The sequence below is a fragment of the Lytechinus variegatus genome, chromosome 6 (assembly GCF_018143015.1).
Source record: "Lytechinus variegatus isolate NC3 chromosome 6, Lvar_3.0, whole genome shotgun sequence".
NCBI lineage: Eukaryota > Metazoa > Echinodermata > Echinoidea > Temnopleuroida > Toxopneustidae > Lytechinus > Lytechinus variegatus.
The window spans coordinates 36,169,902-36,190,404 of NC_054745.1; the positions used below are offsets into that span (position 1 = coordinate 36,169,902).

General features: G+C 34.2%; 1 protein-coding gene across 1 annotated transcript; it reads left to right on the forward strand.

Moving 5' to 3' along the window:
* Positions 1–4,577: 4,577 nt before the first annotated feature.
* LOC121417774 lies at positions 4,578–19,099 on the forward strand. Its single transcript, XM_041611509.1, has 10 exons — positions 4,578–4,728; positions 5,696–6,019; positions 9,433–9,681; positions 10,283–10,612; positions 11,135–11,352; positions 11,971–12,105; positions 13,124–13,277; positions 14,407–14,440; positions 18,064–18,329; positions 18,886–19,099. Exons 1-10 carry the CDS (start codon positions 4,578–4,580, stop codon positions 18,945–18,947), a joined length of 1,923 nt encoding a protein of 640 aa, XP_041467443.1. The 3' UTR covers positions 18,948–19,099.
* Positions 19,100–20,503: the final 1,404 nt, after the last annotated feature.

Below are 20,503 nucleotides of genomic sequence, written 5' to 3' on the forward strand. Positions count from 1 at the left end.
AATAAAACAGTCGAGCTAGGTGTGCCATCAAGGAACGAAATAAAAATTAGTTTTACAATAAAACGAAGACTCTTTGGATATGTTACGGCATTTAAAAGGGGAAATTGGATATATCAGGAACATAAACGCAAAATGGTACCTTATAGAGATACATGTACATACCACAATCACATATGCATATATATTTTTTTATGTATTCTTCTTAAACATAAAATCCTTCACCGAACAGTGAAATCACGGACAAGTTTCTTGTCGAATTCTCCCGGAAGATCAAGGGAAACAAGTTCTTCGTTATCGGAGAAAGGCTTGGTCTAACCAAAAGAGAGCTTGAACACATTCAGCATAAGAGCTTGTTAAACAGGAGAGATGCTAACATTCAAATGCTTTCTAAGTGGAAAGCATCCCAAACTTCAGAAGAAGAAGCTATGAAGACTTTCAAACGTGTTTGGGAGTCGGTCCAGTCAGCTAGAACTGTGAAGAATGAAGAAGGTAAGAAAAACAAAGATTTAAAAGTTTAATGTCAAACAAAAAATATAATTAATGTTGACACTGCATAAGAAATAGAATACTTATCAACCAAAAAAAAAAATGGACTCAACCTAATGTAATGTAACCAATTGCTAAAAAGGAATACAATTATTTCTGGTAATCATGTAATGATATTACTTTTCAGATAAAAATGTTTCACATCAACCAAAGCAAATTCATGTGGAAAGGACCAGATCAGAGGCAACTCATAGCGAGCCTGAGATTTTCGAGTCGATTTTCAATATAGGTGAAGGTAAGAGTGTAAGACTGTAGCTATTAATACATGGTATCGCTGTAAGCATAACAATTATGATTTATTATTATCGCTGTCTTATTTATTGTTTAAATATTGCGTTAGCAACCAAAAAATAAAAATAATAAATTCAGAAACCAAAATCATAAGTAGAAATAAAACAAACGGCTTAAAAAAAGGCCATTTTCTATAAACCTAACCGTACTATTAATACAACAATTATATTGTTAGCATTCAACAGAAAAGGTACACGCAAAAGTTTAATTGATGGTAACGATTAGGAATTCAATTCATCCAATTGGAATAAAAATATGACAAAAAGGATAATTGACAATTAAGACCCTCACTTTTTGTTTATTATTATTTTATTTTATCTATTTATTTATTATTTTTTTCAATTTATTCATATTTCACCGGGGTAGCTCATTCAACAAAAGTTGATCTTCCATGAGGCCCTGGATAACAATCAATACAACTACATACAATTAAAAACAGTCAATGGTGATAATACATATACAATCATCAGTCCATATGATATTATTAAAATACAGACGTATAAAGCATGATAAAGTGACTAAAATGATAAAGTGATTATATAAAGTAATACATAAAAAAAGATGATAGTTAATATAGCATCAGTCCTATAAGGGGGAATGGTATTGCATCCCAGTTGATCGGCCTAGGCAAGATTGAGGAAATGTCTTTTAACAGAGAGTTTGAAATTGTTGAGGGTTTTAACATTTTTAACACTCTGGGGGAGATTATTCCATAGAACGCAGCCATCATAATATAAAGCAGTTATATAATAATCAGTACGGCATTTTCCTATAATTAAATCATGATGAGCGCTTTGTCGAGTACTTACATTATGCATTTGAGAAATTTCTTTAAAAACATTTTAAAGATCTGCTGATAAGTCATGAAGACATTTATAAATAAATATACACCTGAAGTATTCTACTCTTTTCTTAAAAGGCATCCATCTTAAGCGAGTAAATATTTCATTAGAGGGGGGTGTATATATTACAGTTAAAAATAAGTCTTGCTGCCCTCTTTTGCAATTTATTCAAGTTATCAATTTGACATAAAAATCTATTCCCCCAAATTTCACAACAGTAATCCATTTGGGTTTGAATAAGACATATCTATAATAATTTCATTGAAGCTTCATCAACATATGGTTTCACTCTTCTGAGCATGGCAAGTCCTGCTAATACTTTTGTAAATACAAAGTCATCATGATTGCACCATAACAAATTAATAATAACACCAATACATTTAAAACTATTACACTTTCAATTTCAATACTTTCATACTTGATAGAAATTGCACTTTCAATACATATAGTCTTTTTTTTTTACTTCCAATGTTCATATATTTGGTTTTATCAACATTTAAACATAGCTTATTTAACTTGATCCACTTAGCGATTGCATCAAAATCATTCTGAAGTTTTACTTGTAATTCATGAATAGACGTAGCACTTACATATAGGGTAGTATCGTCAGCGTACATTACTAACTTTCCATGATTCAAAACTTTTAACATATCATCAATAAAAAGGACCTAATATAAATCCTTGTGGAACTCAAAGGGAGATACATCGATTATTTGATTTAGCATTTTTAATCGCAACATAATGTTTTCTGTTATTTAAATACGAATGAAACCATGCTAAAGACAAATCACTTAAAAACCAATATTCTTTAATTTATTCAACAAAATAGACGTATTTACAGTATTAAAAGCACGTCTTAAATCAATGAAAAGTGCTCCTGTAATTTGATCTTTGTCTATAGCATTTAATCAATCATCAGTTAAAAAACCGAGGGCTGAAGCTGTGGAATGGCCCGGTCGAAAACCGAATTGTGCTAAACTAAGAATATTATTTGAAATCAAGTAATCATATAACTGGTGATGGACAATTTTTGAAAGATCTTGCTTATAATCGGTAAAATAAAAATTTGTCGCAAATTGGAAACAGAATAAAAATCACCTTTTTTAAATAATGGAAAAACCTTAGCATACTTCCAGTCATCGGGGAAAACACCAGATGCAAAAGTTAAATTAATTAGCCTTGTTATAGAAGAAACGATAAAAGCTTAAGATTTTAATAAATATATTGCATCAATATCATCAGATCCTGTTGCTTTATTAATATCCAACTTTGAAATAAATTTCTCAACGAATTCTTCTTTAAAAGGCTCAAAGTTAAAAATACTTGTAAAAGTCGGATCCAAAAAAGTATTAATACAACTATTTTTATCATTTTCAACATGTGTATTCATCTCTCGTTGGGATTTAGCATTAATTTGAATAAAATAATCATTAAAAGCATCAGCAATATCATTATCTGACAAAAAACCCATTTCATTGTCATATATAATAGAAGGAACAGACGAACGTTTCGCAGGCAATAAAGATTTAAGACATATCCACATTTTATGCATATCATTAACATTATTCTTGATTTAATTTTTTAAATATTATTTTTTACGTTCAAAAAGAGAAATATTGACCTTGTATCTGAGCCTTTTGTAAGTATTCCATAAATCCTTACACAAAACATTTTGCGAAAAATCATTTTTTGATATGATCTTATGTTTAATTTTCAAAAAGTTACAATGAACATTGTCACGTTGCCTTATCATTTTTCTGATGTCAGCAGAAATCCATGGGAGTGACCGATTTTTCACTCTTATTTACTTTTTAGGAGCAACCTTGTCCAAAATATGAATAAAAATAGGTTTCCAAGTTCTCCAAAATTCATTTACATCACTAATATCCTTTAATTTAAACCATTGCGCTGGATCAAAAAGAATAAATAATTGATCTTTGTCAAAATCTTTTGGACGGTAAGTTATCGTTTTAAGAACAGAAATAATGGTATTTGAATGTAATTTACGTATTAAATAAATCATGTAATGATCACTAACAGAAGTAAAAATGCAACCATGCTTGATTATTCTTGAAGAGTGAGTTGTAAAAGCGAAATCAATGATTGTAGATAAATTACTTGTGACACGTGTAAAGGTGTCAATTAAGTGAACGAAACTGTACGAGCTCATTAAATTTTCTAATTTATGATACAAGTACAGATCCTTCAATTCACTGTTATCACAATTAAGATCTCCTTAAATAAGTACCTCGTCAATTGAAGTATTGTACGAGCAAATTGATTCCAAACTTTGTTCAAAACTTTCAAAAAAGAAACATCGCTTGACGGGGGTCTATATATACTAATGACTAAAATACTTTTCTGAAAAGATAAAGTGATTTGAAGACATATCATTTCTTAATCTTGGCTTTTAAGGTCTTTTCTTCGTGTACACAAAATCTTGTCAGATACATAAACGGCTACTCCTCCACCGTGACGTGTTCTATCCTTACGTTCAACCCTTAAGCCATCAAGAGAAATCTCTTCATCAGATACTGAATTACACAAACGGTTTCGTTAACACAGAGAACATCAATGGAATTGTTTGACAAAATATAACGAAGTGACTCGATTTTATTGACAAAAACTCTGATATTAACATGCAAAAACACATTTCCTGTGGGTAATTTAGGAACTTTTCCATCCACAAGATTGAAAGATTTTGAACATTTATCAATAAGGTAATCCCGGGAGACAGCTCTATTTGAAACGGTAACAGACGTAATCTTCACATTTTTGATAGCGTATTATCGTCATGAACAGAATTAGTTTTGTTATTATCATTTAACTGTACATTCAAAGTAACCTTGGAGACACTCTCTTCTTGGCCACTATCTTAGTACGTGTTATATGTTGTATATGGGCAGATTTTATGCTTGTGACCAGGCTGTAAACATTGACGGCACTGAACTGGAGCGCCGTGCCTACATTGCAGTGCGCGGTGATTGGGTTCGCCGCAGTATTCACATCCTTGCATGTAATATTGGGATGAAGAGCGAGTCACTGATGCGTAGGATGGTCGACCATAGCGTGTGTGCTGTGAAAAATTCATTGGCGTCGCGTATTGTGGTCTAAAAAGGAGTGGCTTAGGGCTCGGCTGTGGGTGTGATCGGTCTAGTGAAGGATTATTCGTTGGACGTGGCGTCTGTTGGTATGGAAACTGACGGCGTTGTTTTGGTATCTGATGAGAGGTGCTGATGGTCTGTTGGATGGTGCAACACTGATATGACTACCTGAGGAAGGTATTTGTTGGAGTAGTTGTTGAGAAAAGTTGATTGAGTAGCGCGGCGAATTATGAGAGGTACCAGGAGACGGAGGTTGATCACGTAGAGGAGGAAAGGCTGACATTGAAGGTTGTAGATTTGGAGGTACTTGATGGGATGGTGACTTGGTAGATGAGTTTGGAAAGGGGTTCGGCGGTCTGCTATCTGAAGAAAGTATCATAGTAATATTATATACAAAGTCATTTTTTTAGCATAACGAAGACAAAGAATAAAACAGCTATAGTACATTATTTGTATAATCTGAAGAAAAACAATCCTGTGGCAATTTGAGAGAGTAAAAAAAGGACCATCGCCGTAAACGTCCTCGCTTTGATTATGAGCGTCACATGTTCGTCCCCGGTAAAAGGGTGAAAAGAGATTGCAAAAACCTGTATGATTATTGTCAATATTATTATCACTATTATTACTGTTAGTAGTAGTAGTAGTAGTAGGAGCAGCAATACATATTATTGTCATAGATACATTTACACGTACCGTGACCCACCAATATTGAATTCAATTCAAGTGAACTTTATTTTTTTTCCAATTAACATTTCATAATTTGCTCATATAAGGTATGAAAATGCATGCAAATAGTTCGTATATGGCATGTCTGAACATAGCCCAAAGATTAAACGATTTTGATAAAATATCCTTGTCAGTGTACTTTCTGATAGAACTTTACGTGAATTGAAATTACATGCATATTCTTAGATGACAGTTCAAGTAGAAGCTCAGAGACACAAAACTCAGAGTATCTTGAGGACCTCCAGCTACATGGTGGGCAACCAGAAGAAGAAGATATAAGGATCATCGCTCTTCAAGTTACAAGTCTACCGTTAGCACGTGATCTCGGGAAAGCCCTTCGTGTTGGTGATGATATCATTGTTGGATTCATTGATTTATCGAGCCCTTCAGTGATTCGTAATGCGACATTGCAGGTCATTGATAGTTGGTTGGGAAATTTGAAAGAGGAAGAAAGGGAAGAAAAGCTAACTCGGCTTCTTTCAGAGTACAACATCTCAAATGCCAAAGCAGGTATGTTGAATCAAAGACTAGCTATATAACATTTAATTACAGTTGAAACAAAATTGTCCCCACAGATGGAGTATACATGGGATACTTTGAGTTAAAGCGTCAAAGTACCGAAGTTCTTATTCACTTCCCGTCGTGGGATTTAATCTCGCCTGAAGCGTTAATATTCTTCAGCGATTTTTTTTTCTTCAATTAACCAATTTTGGATAGATGAAAGCATTAAAGGTCAGGTCCACCTCAGAAAAATGTTGATTTGGATTAGTAGAGAAAAATCAGACAAGCACAATGCTGAAAATTTCATCAAAATTGGATTTAAAATAAGAAAGTTATGACATTTCAAGGTTTCGTTTATTTTTAACAAAATAGTTATATGAACGAGCCAGTTACATCCAAATGATAGAGTCAGTGATGTCACTCACTATTTATTTAGTTTTTTATTGTTTGAATTAAACAATATTTCAACTTTTACGAATTTGACGATGAGGACCTCCTTGCCTAAAGCACAAAATGTTAAAAAAATGGAATACCATGTGTTCAGAGAGGAATGAAACTTCATTTTACATGACAATGACGAGAAAATAAAAATATTTCATGTAATAAAATATAAAACAAATAGTGAGTGAGTGATGTCATCAGTTCTTCATTTGCATACCGACCGAGATGTGCATATAACTGTTTTGTGAAATGAAGCGAAACTTTAAAATGCCATAGCTTTCTTATTTTAAATCCGATTTTGATGAAATTTCCAATATTATGCATGTTAATTTTTTTCTCTTTTTATTCAAATCAAGTTTTTGTTGGGGTGGGCTTGTCCTTTAAGGACCTCAACGATTTATTCCTGAAATCCTGGAAAGATTGACAGGTATTCTAATGGAACCAGTTTTACTATGTGTTATCAAAAAGCGCTAACAATCTTTGCTCCATGTCGAAAGTCCATGCAGCATTCTTTATCGTTTTTTTTATCGCCTCTGGGTTTTAGCCTCAGCTTTCTGGCTAGAGTTCCCTTTTCATCAAGGGAACGGCCGCTATCAAAGACCCATTGATACCACAGGTCTTTTATTCGACTTTCCTGCCGATCTTGTCTTCTGTTGACAGACCGAAGTATCTATTCTAAATAGCTCCCACCAAAACAAAAGCGTACCTTCATAGCAAATACGCAGCACGATAAGTAAATTAATGTAACTAGCAGCAATTACCCGTGGCAGCACAGGGGGTAGGAGTCATTTTTCTTTATCAAAGTGTGTGTGTGGGGGGGGGGGGGGAGGGGGTGACAATCTTGTATGTACAGCTACACTGCCTATTCTAACTGAAATCCAAGTAGTTTATTGGTGAAATATATCTAGACAACTGATTTATAGCAGACTTCTCTTTCAATATAGATAGGAGGTTCAGTTAAGTTAAGCATCTTGGGTTGAACTGGAGGAAGAACTTCAATAATCATTACAGAGTGAAATCCAAATCTAACTATAAAATGGAAAAATGTATTAGAACACGGTGTATTCAGTAAGCAGTCAAGAGGCAATTATTGTGATATAGAAATGTTATGATTACATGTATTGGGTCAGAAATAAATATGTAAGTACATTGCACATGTACCTTACAATGTACATTAGACTGCGGTTGTTTGTACTTTTTAAATTAAGGGTTGCTCAATCATATATAAGTATGTCAGGATATCGAAAAGAAGTGAGAGTGAGAGAAAGGGGGGGGGGGTGATAAAATGAGTGAGACAGTCTGTAAAATCATTTTACCAATGCTTGTTTATTACGATCACACTTCATTAGTATTTTGTTAATCACACAGAAATAAAGTTTAACATATGAATTGGCGAACATAATACTAGATGCAGTTCATTTATATGTGTAAATGAATTTTAGAGACATTAATTTTGTTTAATGTGTGTAGCAAAGAAAGAAAATGCCAGTGTTACCAATGTTCCGAAGAAAATTTGATCAAATTTGCCCTTAAATAAAAGAATTAATAGCAAATCTATTTAAAAAATTCTAATTTGGGGTTTTGGAACTTAGCACTGAGTTGATTATCAGACTCAACCAAACAACTTTATCACATGTTGGAATTTACATTTACTGCGGCATCAATCATTCAATATAAATATTAAGTCTTACGTCAAAATACTAACCTTGCACTGAACTGTGTGCAACAGAGCACTGGCACTGCTTGGCCTTGGAGCATTGAGTGGCAGGTACTTGAATCTGTTAAAATACAGGATTAAATATAAAGGATGTTTTAATGAAACTGGATAGGTAGGTCATTCGATTGACCTTATTATCAAGAAAAGGTAACCTTCTCAAAGATTCATCATGAAGGTTTTATCTCCCGATTTCACTGATGACATAGATTCTAGGCCTACAAATAATGTTCTCACTTCATTCTCACCTGATCAGCAAGCAGGTGACAGTGAAGTGAGAATGATGTTTGTATGTCAAAGAAATCGGGAGATAAAACCTTTGTGATGAAGTTTTGCAACATGTACTGTAGCAAGAAATACACATCGCTTGTGAGTTGTGTTACGCGTTTGCGATTACTGCTGCTGAATAGAGTACAAGTGCAAGTGACGCGTGTAGCGGTATCCTCAGCGGGGCCTAGTAGGTAAGCACTATATAGGTACCAATCCTGCAGACGCAAGCTGAAACCCTAATATCCTAATCCTAACCCTAATCCTCATCCTAATCCTATGAATATTTAAGAATATTTATGAGCTTGCAAGGGACTGGGAACTTCGAAGCTATACTCAGGGCTGCGAAAAGGAATGCCAACAAGTTAAGAATTGTAAAAAAACTTTAAATAATGCGACCAAAATACCACAAACAACCCCCTTCATGACAATCTGTGAACAATTTAACCATGTTTAGAAAAAAAATCCAGCTCTATTGAATGGAAAACCACGGAGAAAAGCTGCGTCAAACAAACGGAAGGACACACAAGATTAGCCAAATTATAGTAAGGATGACGACAAACAGCAAAGTGATAATACTAATAATCCACTACTAAATACAGATTAATACATTACGAGGACGCCTCTTACAGACACAGTGGATCATCTTCCCCCAATGAAATGTACATACCTTTTCTACTCCATGGGGTGTAATTCAACAGGCGTTTCCAAATGTAGTTGCAAGGCTTACTACATAGACTATCACATCCTATCTGATATAATTGAACACTATGTTGGACATCATATATCAGGACCTTTATTTTTATATAACTTAACACGCTTCCATGTAAACACCATATATTTTCTCTCTTTTCGATCAATCGACCAATCAGTTAATAATTCCAACCATTAAATGGTAAATGAATTCTCGAGCGTTCTAAATGCACATACACATCAAAGTCACATAAAATCATTATACTTATTTTGCGAAACAAAAATAAAAACCGCACCTTTTTTACAGGTCGTAAAGAAATCTCCAAAATCCCACAATCCACTGGAGAACTACTGCAGTTGTGTGAGCGAATAGACGTAAAAGCCTCTATTCTCCTGGAGATCATAAGTGGTGTGGTGACGTTTCCTGCTCACATCATCCGCCGTATTGCCCTGAAGATGTTAATAAAATGGCTAGACCAGGGCGGAACTAGAGAGAGACTTTTGGAAGTTGCTCAGGCTTTTCGTTTTAACGATGCCGCGCTCAAGATTGCAGAAGGTATTTTTTGTGAAAATTATTTATAACATAATATCATTAAATAGGTATAAAGGGATATTGTTAATGAAAAACGGAATGGGGCGACGAATAAAAGCTTTCCGAAATGGTAATCTTCAAATAAACCAGAAGCAACACTATTCTGGTTTCAACGGCGTTTCTAAAGGCTACAATAATTGGACACCTATTTCATTACTTTGCGGTGCATAGAAGAGAAGCTTCCGTAAACAAAGCTGTTTGGAGTTATATTAATCTCATCCTAGATGAATTTCAAGTCTAATCTAATATTACCACTTTTCAATTTTAGTCTTTCTTATTATAGCACAAAGTTTATTGAGCCTTGTTATTGTTTTGACCTGCATTTTAAGGTATACATGAAGACCATTATTTTGATATTCCAATTTCCTCAGGTCTGTTATTTTGTAAATTATTGCACAAAATTAAGAAATCATTGCGAATCTAAAGTTGTAATCAGTTATGGTGATGTTCACTTTTTGAAATCGGTCGAGTAAATCGATATTAACTAAATTTACGATCCCTATTACACGTATTGTCAGCTTGGTAATGCAAATATGTTAAGCCCTATTTTATATCTCATTTATAGCAATGGAATCTAGATTCCCCCCTTTCATCTCTCATGGGATCATGGATCATAGGGGAGTGAAACTGTTCCTGGACAAACTTGGCATCACTGTAACTATCCCTGAAGGAGCCATACCGAAAGGGATGAGATCCGTGGCAACACTTCAAGTTCGAACGCAAGACAGTCCTAGAATACCTATACAACAGGGTGAAGTCCTCATTACTCCTGTCATCGAGAGCTCTCTCACACAAGAACTGATAAAGCCAGCCACGGTGGTAGTACAGCTTTGTACCAACCCCAATGTTCGTAGAGATGACTCCCCCGCTATCCTCTACACCAAAATAGGACCAGGTAACTATGCTTATTCGCAAATGTGAAAAGCGTCGCTGATTCTAAAATACTTTAAGGTATTGGAAGATTTTTCCATTGGTACAATTGGCGAGGCATCGTGCGCCTAAAACATTAAAAAATGTGTCAATGGATCTATTTTGACTGTATTAACATCGGCGACGCCTATATTAAGTGGATTATGCGCTTACCAGCTTACAACCACTCCTACTTAGGACCTCTACTGGCAGCTTCCAATATCATAAACAACTATCATAACAAATAAATCATATATCTTGTAATGTGTATTTTTCTGACACTTTGGCATAGAGAAAATGCAAGTTTGAGTACTAAATAAGTAAATATCTCTAAAGTAATGGAAAGTGGTTGCTGGGAAGGAAAGCACACTTTGGAATTTTTGAATAAATTGATGGAGCCTTCAGTAATTATCTGGGCCGCCTTCTAAGCGAAATTAAGAACTATTGTAAATTTTAAATTTTGAGATCTTATTGAGTAATGTTATGTCTTTTTCTTTCAAATTCGAAGCTTTCTTCGGTTGTAGACGCCTGACAAACCCCACATCCAAAATCTCAAGAAATGAGATCACTTTTCTCACTCGGCATCTACAAGTGTTTGCCCTGTCGTCAAACAGTCTCCGGGGACTCGAGTTGAGATGTTTAATTTTTCAGCCAGTAATCATGGATCCTACACAGAATCCAACTCTTCGCATTTACATACTGCATCCTTATATGCACTATGTACAGGTATATTATTTCACTAGTGAATCTGTTGCGGAAATATTAAAAGATATTCACGAAGGCTAAGTTGGCCTTTATTTTTGAGCCTCAAAGACCGGGGCAAAGCGCGTGCTCTAACAAACTTGATTGATTGGTTGTTTTTCTATCCCTTTTTAAAGGATAATGATAGGTTGCATCTGTGCTGTATTTTGTTTGAATTCTGATTACTTCTTCTTTATACTTGGTTCTTCTATTCGTTCTGTGATTTTTATGATACTTTTTTTTCTTCTTGCTCTTTATCTCTATTGTTGTCATTTCTTTCTTTATGTCGTTTTGCTTTTATTTATTTTAATCTATGGACATATAATCTCTTCGTTTCGTATCCACAATTTATTGCACCTATTAGGCCTGTTCCTTAAACCTTTATCATTTTAAGGATTTATAAAATCGCAAGATTTATCCAATAAAGCAGAATTTTATTTTATATCCTCCAAATATATCCGTTCCATGGCATTCATATTCCTATGATGTAATGATTGATTAAAAAAGTGCCATGCCTTATTTTTTTTTTTTTGGGGGGGGAGGGGGTGTGACTCCAAAAACTGTAGACTTACAGCAAACACCTTACACACGATTTGATTTCAGGATATAGTGAGATCAGAGAAGTGTTCGCCTGTCGCCTACTGTCAAGTCATGCAAGAGTTAAAGTTCTATATAGATTCAACAACAAGAGACCTAAGAATCGTTTGCCGCATCGGAACTGCAAGGCTCAAAAGAATGGTGATAATTTTTGTCAAATTTGATTGTCATGCTAATGTGCGTTGGAAGATGTCTAACAATAGTAGATGTATATTACATTATTATATTGTATAACATTGTACTCGTAGAATTGATAGAAATTGAATAATGAAAGACAATCCTTATATAAAAGTCAATTTACCCGAAGGTAGACAAATGAGTTCCCTAGCTAACACGTTGGCTAAGTTATCCCTTAACGCACTTTTTTGTACGTTAACGTTATGTATCGATATGGTCTAAATTGGTTGAATGGTTATTGAGCGTTTTATTCTTTCACAAATGACACTTACAGAAGTAGTTAATGAAAATGGAATTGACTATGTAATGTAAACATGCACAATTGAAACCTGTCGGGTGCAAAGTTTGAAATAGAGCATATAATTTTATTTTCATGTATCTTTTGACCACTGCTCCAACTGTCAAATGCCCACACCATCGCATGGGTCACGGAAGGAATTAAATAATTGGAGGTCGGGCTGACCAATTTGATGGGAATTTTTATTCTTTTATTCATGAACTATCATTATATCCGGACCACCATCATTATCACCATAATTATCACCATTATTATCATTTACATCACCACTGTCATCACAATAGTCATTATTACCATTATCATCTTCATCACCAATTTACCATCATCATTACCATCATGACCATCATTAAAATTATTATCAATATTCTATCGACACGATTTTCATCATCGCTAACAATGAATCATGATCATGATAATTATCATCATCACCATCCATTATTATCGCAATATTCATCATCATTGTCATCATCATCATTATAGCCACCATCATCATTATCATCAATCATCCAAACATCATGATATTCATCGTGACAAAGATTATTATTGGTATATTTACCATTATCTTGGTTTTGGCATCTTGAAGAAATTATGTTCTTCTCTTCCTTCTGGATCTCCCTTTTTTCATAATGACTAATTTTCTTAATTCATAACTCAATTATGAAATCTTACTACTCACCTTTGAAGATACCGATTAAAGGTATACTTTGTGGAAAGGTCAACCATGTAGACTTCGAGCTTCAGTTCACTCCCAAGGAGAAAGGAAAGAAGAAAGTCGAGATTGCCATTCAGGAAGGGTCAATAATATATGCAGAAAGCAAGTTCGAAACGTCAATAGAAGGTAAACACATGAATGAAACAAAATCAGCATTTTTACGTGATTCCTTCATGCAGATAAATAAAGTAAAAAAAAATGTATGATCAAATTTAGTAGTAAATCTAACTCTACTTCTAAGTAACACCTCTTAAGACATACAATGTACTTGTAAACGCGCTATGTTGATGGGCCACATATTTTTGACACCCCTTCTTCTCTCCCCTCTGTAGAAAAAACAATCATTATCGTTCTTGTATTCTATGTTGTCCACATATTCAAATACGATCGAAGAATAAATTGTTCACGGGAAATGAGCTGTATTTATTTTATTTCGAAAAGCGAGAGAATTATATCTGGCAGTTATTCCCTTATACTGCTTGTATACATGTATATGGAAATGCTCTTCTTTTTAATATAACCTCACGCAATGTTAATAAACTTCAGTATGCTCAGAATACAGCTGCCAGGGTTTTAACTGGTACTTCAAAATATCAACACATCTCACCAATTCTCCAAAAGTTACATTAGTTGCCAATCCGGAAGCGTATAGAATTTAAAATACTTCTTCTCACTTGGAAAGTTTTTAATGGTTTGGCACCAAAATATCTACAAGACCTTGTCACGCCTTATGCACCAGCTAGAAGCCTGAGATCATCACACCAGCAACTTCTTAAGACTCCATAGACACGTGTAGCATATGGTGCACGAGCTTTCTCTGCCTCAGCACCTTCTCTCTGGAATAATTTGCCATTAAATTTAAGAATTATACAATCACTGGAGACCTTTAAATCCAAACTGAAATCTTATCTTTAAGATAACAGTATTAGTTATCAGTATTAGTTATTGGCACTTTGACACTCATCCAAACTTTCTCATTCTTTCTTTTCTTGTGCGCCTCGGAATATAATATTTCTAGATAGATGGCGCTATATAAATGCCTATTATTATTATTATTGTTATATTAGGTCAAATGTTTCCCCCTTGTCACATCTTTTTATTCATCTCTTTTGCTATGTGACGATGTGGGGATTCCGATTTTCAACATATTTTAAAGTAGTGTAGTTACTTTCTGTTAAAAGATTATGTCTGAAATACTTTTCAATTCTCAATTTTCCAAGCTTTATGTTGCTTTCTTATTCGTTGTTTGATACAGATGTACCAGATTATACACGAGATCAAAAGGATTCGTAAGTTCATAACGTTACCGTTGAATAATTTACTTCGGTATATCATTTCGAATGAATTCGGTAAACGATGGTTCTTTACTGATATCAAACAATTGTATTATATCGGATGGCTCAAAATGGAAAACCAGAAATATTCCAAGAGTTTGGGCGAATTTGGGAATATTGGTCTACTTTGAGGCGCGATAGCTCAGTCGGGGAACGGGGGTTTTAGATTCCAGTGACCCGGGTTCGATTTCCACTTCGTGCGCTAGAGTGCCCTTTGGAAAGGTATTCATACTCATTACCAGGTTTCTCGGAGAGGAACTTAACCCGTCGGTCCTCTAATTGCTCGTTTCTTACCAAGTAGGTAAAAATCAACACCTTTTAAATAGTGAACATTTTGGGCATTCGATAAAATAAAGACATGCAATATGATTAAAAACTACCCCCCCCCCAACAAAAAGAGGGAGAAATTTGATTGAACAATTTACATCACTATCAAGGTTGAATTTGGTCGTTGACTTGCAAGTTACGTGTAGATCAGAATGGCGTCGTTGAGTGCCATTGTGGTCTATGTTGCGCGTTACATAGCTTTCATTGTACTCGTTGTATATGGGCAATTCCATGGAAAATGTTCACTTTACAGAAAAAATGAAGTTTCAGATTTCAATTAAGCAGTCAAATTTTCTTAAAAAGTAATCTTTAAAGTCTCAATTTCCAATAGAAAAATTGCAATATTGATAAAATTTTGTAGTTTTTTCCATCATCAAAAATATAGAATAGTAAATTGCAAAATGCAAAAAATGTGGCTAGTTTTAAACAATTCATCTTTTCTGTCTCTACTAAAAGCAAACAAGGTCCCAGAGGTCTCTTTTAACTTTTGAATAGTTGATTAATGTTTAAATCAACAGAAAATAATCGTTAAATTTTATGCCATTTATCAATTTTAGAGAAATCTGTCTTCAGATTTGTGTGATTTCTTTACCATTATCAGTGTCATGTCCGTTACGTTTTTCACTTAAAGTTTTCACAGCTTACAGGAAATTTGTCTAAATATACTGCAGATTCAGATTCTATGTTAGAATTAAACCCCCTACCATGTGTAGCAATCATTTTCCCTTACCACTTCTCATTTTCATAAAAATGGCGTAACGGACATGACAATTCGCGTAACGGACATGACGCCTTGTATATGGCAAATGGCAGCATTCACAAAAACAAAATATTAGGCTCAGTGTCACGGACTGAGGTCAGTTTCAATTGTTTGAGGATAGCTGAATGTAATATTTCCTAGAATCTGCATGTCATTCAAGCTATTTTTAGAAGTTGGTGAATGATGAAAGTTCAGCTCTTGTTCTGGTAGATTTTTCTGAGAATTAACGGTATGCCACATAATATTAGGATAAGATGCAGCTAGATCTGGCAACATACTCAGATCACAATCTGCATCATTTGTGTTTGAACAAACATTTGATTATCTTTAAGGTTTTTGCACTGACAGTTTGGAGCATGATAAAACTCCAACTTGTGAATTCATGATCATTGATGATATTACTTCAAAGTATCTGACTTTCACCAACCTCAACATATACTTCTTCAGTGATGACATGGGCTCACAATTAAAAGCAAGTTTGTATTCGGATATCTGTGTTACGTGATGTAGCTCTATGAATCCATGAATCTACAGTGGCACTTCTTTGCAGTATCACAAAGCAAAGGAGCCGTTGAAAGAATGTGGTGCGATCAATAATTATGTAATCACAGTATTTTTGGTCAGCCATAATCACGATTTGAATGATTTATCTTCAATTGTACACAAGCAGCGTGGACAATACAACAAAATTAGATACAGCCACATTTGTCAGCAAGCAAGATCATAAGATTTAGAACATCCAAGATTTGATGAAAGGATGATCATACTCAGGATGATAGTTATTTTGAATGAAAAAAAATCTCAGAAGCTATTACAAACATTCCGATTATCGTTCAACTCATAATCGATAATGAAAGACCGGTTTCCAGGTACTGCTATTAAATTTTTATTAAAATACTTTTTAATACCATTTTTTGTAATCTTAAAACTCACATTTATACTAGTACACGTTCTTTATCATAAAATATATTCCATAATATGTTCTTCTTGGATTTATCCAGGTATGGTGCATATTGTTTTCTTCTCACAAAAAATGAGATTTGGTCTTCTCAGTGTGCCGTAGTGATATGATAAACATTGTATTCAATATAAAATTATCTCTTAGGCTATAGCTATTGAATTAATGATACCTGCTAATAATATCTACATATTTTTCTTTAGTGTGTTAGTAAAGGTACTTTGCTGTTACGTAATTACATTCATTATTCATATTTCTTTCATTTTCAAACTAAGTAGTGCTGATGAAGTTCACTTCGTAAGGGTGTCATGTCCGTTACGCTAGTATATTATCAAATATTAGGGCATGAATAAAAAATATTCTTTTCTATCCACTTTTTCTCCTTTAATTAGGTGTGGTGGATGGTAGTAACTGGAAAATACTCATTAACTGTTGTTAACCGGTGTAAAATAACATTTTAAAAAATATTTTTTTGTTTTATAAATATTGTACAAAAAGACCCCCTCTCAAATTGCAAAATAATAGGAGATATTACAGATTACCAGTTATGATATGTGTCTCTAACCTCTAGCCTTAACATGTAAACAATTAGACTTGTACCATATCTTGTAATAAAATAATTACTTTCGTTTACAAAAAGTGGACGAAACTGTCATGTCCGTTACGCTTCGTGTGTCATGTCCGTTACGCTACATTTTGAGCTAGGAATACAGAATGCACTTCAAAACTGTTGTTAAACACCATTTTATGGATAGAACATGATCTTAAGGTTAAATTAACACCAACGTCAGGTGCATGCAATCTAAGAATTCACAGGAATTTTGATAAGCAATAGGAGGTAAAAATGCTTCGTCCATTTCGTGTCATGTCCGTTACGCTCACAAAGAGTGCAATTTCTCCGCAACTGTTCAATGAAACGATTTGAAATTTTATGTGTATGTAACTGATACTTAAATGTATCTGATAAGCTTAGTAACAATTATCAAAAGACAGCTTATTCTACTGTATAAACCTTTGAATTACAAAAAATTTGTCTGAATGTCATGTCCGTTACGCTGGAATTGACCATATGTTACTCATTCGCTAGGGCAATATGGTTCTTTTAAGGCCAATTATGTTCCCCGAAAGAAAAGCCTGTCAATATTTTTTATCATTATCAAAATTAGACATTGTGGCCTTGTGATGCACTGGATCCAGCGTTGTCTCAATTTGATTAACATTGGGACATGTACATGTATGCTGACGCGTAGAGTACGCAGTTGTTAGCTCTGCCTTATTGCCTGCTACATTTCCACGCATTTTCTCATTGAGAGGGCAATAAATTGGGTCCGTGGATAAACAATTGGAAACATTTGATCACAGTCATAAGCAGGCAATACTGAATTATAGTTTCCCTGCTCAGATGTCTGATACGGTTAATACTACAATATATCTATCGACAGCAGGCAATGTGTCTTAGGTAACTTTATAAATGCATTGAATGTTACCAAAATGTGGTTAATGTAATTTACATACTATTCCATCTACTTGTAGACATGGTCAATTGCAGTGTGTACCTGACAGCATTCTAAAGATCCTGGCAGAAGAAATCCGATCACCGAAAGAATTGAAGTCCCTTGCCTACCAGCTTGGATTCTCTCCATCAGCTACAAAGAAATACCTCAACCAACCTGAGTTATCCATGGAGATGCTTCGAAAGTGGAGGCGCCGGGTTCGACCAAGTCAACAGATTGACGAGCTTCATGCAGCCTTGAAAAATGCTGGACTAGAACAGTCAGCAGAAATCTTCTTACCTGAACGTAAGTAGGCCATTTTGATTTATAAATTCGTAGCACACAGTCAAGAATTTATATCAATACCATGCTACATCACTCTCATTTTGATTTTAACATATTCCACCCCTATGTCTATCACAGTCTATCTAAAATCCGAGGATGATTCGCATAAAGCAGTAAAGTTGTACACCTTCTAGTTGACACGGCATTTGTTCATGCAACCATTGTTCTGGGATTAGTTTTACAGGGCTATAGAGGTAGTAGAGTTGTGATAGGGTTTTATGTAAGTTCAGAGTTAAGATAGGGTAAAGTGTTAAACACAAGGTTTAAGTTGGTCATTCTCTTAGTGTGTGGAATGTAGAGCTGAACAATATCATTGTCGCAAGAGCAGATGCCAAGGAACAAATTTGAACCATGAATTCAATATTTTTATCGCACAAAATGACACTTTTACCCTTTTACCACTCACATTTCCATTGCCGTGTGGTTTATATAAGAGTGACATTTCCCCCCTAAAAAAATAAATATTTTTCATTTTTTTTTTTATTTTCGTTTGTTCCCACCAACAATGTTGTTATAGTGATCACAACATCAAGGGCGCACTTTTTACATACCCGAAAATCATGGGAGTCAAAGAAGTAAGAGATTTCCCCACGAGAATTATGTAGAGAGCTGAACGAGATTGATGAAGAGAGCTGAGGTACTGACAGCTGTACGATGGAACGCCCAAGGAGTTCTTCATGTTTACGATTTGAAACATTCACTAAAGAACATCGTGCATTATATACGACTGATTTTATTTCAAATTTGTAGAAAAGGGGTGATATTTACTGCAAAGTGTTAATTAAAAATATTGTATGCTAATATGACAGAGAACAAGAATATATCACAATTTCAATTAGATGATATAAAAAGGGGTTTCTAATTGATCAAATAATCTCAGCATTCCGATACAATGATGTACTGCTTTTTCTTCCAAACAATCATGTTTTTTATATTGAATTGTTTAGTCATATATCACATATGCCATCATACTACATGTATTTACACGTTATATTGATATTGTCGTACAACCTTTATTAAGTATCATGTTGTTTTATCTAGCGACATCATAGCCGATATTTTTCTTTATTCCGTAGGTCGATCCTTAATCGTTCTTCTTTTTTTTTTTATATCTTCTTCCTGTATTGAAACACTAATACCTAATATTTGTTTTGTATGATTTAAATTTTAAGAATACATTATCACCAACATTTCAGATACTATATAGGGTTATCGAAAGCATGTCCCTTTTGCATTTGAACATAATATGTAATATGATTTATTGTATATAGCCCCAAAGTTTTCTAGTATTTTTTATCATTCTCTCTTTCCAGTAAGCCTACTGCAATACAGTTATATACCATGATATAAAGTCTAACATTTACACAGATTAGACCTACATGTATTTGCATTCTGTAGTTTGCACCCAACCATTCCTCCTGTGTAGATTCGAGTCCATATTTAATGTATGTACACCTTTCTCTTTAGTCTACAGTCTACATGTTGTCTATAGTGAATTTACATTGCAGTCTTTGTCATATTACTTTACATTATATCATAATTATCATAGTTATAATGTACATGTACATATCATGAAGGCCAATATGATAATTTTACTCATGATCTTTTTTCACACTGAGCCTAGAGTTATTTCCAGCGCCCGTAACACAAAGCTTAGCAATGATCGTAGAAACACTTATCTACGTTTGACTCCATTGACTACAATACATAATCAATTGTGAAAATAAAGCTTACCCAGATCTGTCGCAGTTGTTTTGTTCGAGTCCGTATGTACAGTCTTATTTCAGTTTCTTTGTTGAATTCATATAACTCACTTTGTTTTATAATATACACATTTTTGTAGGGAGAAATGATTCTTTTATTATTCATGACTTTTCTACAATTAGCCTAAATGAGTTTGTTTCCTGATTTCACCATGATTTAGCCAAGAATAGTAATTATACTAATAAAAAATTGCAAAATTGTATATACAAGCAAACGTTTGTAAACTTTTGTGAAGGTTAATTTGCAGATTTTGTTTATATCTGCAGTGTTATTCACGAGAATCTGTGCAAGTAAGGCGAGCACCATGCTAGTCTATGGAAGTATTTTTTTAAAATATAATTACACCGCTGCTATTATTATTTAAGCGTAAT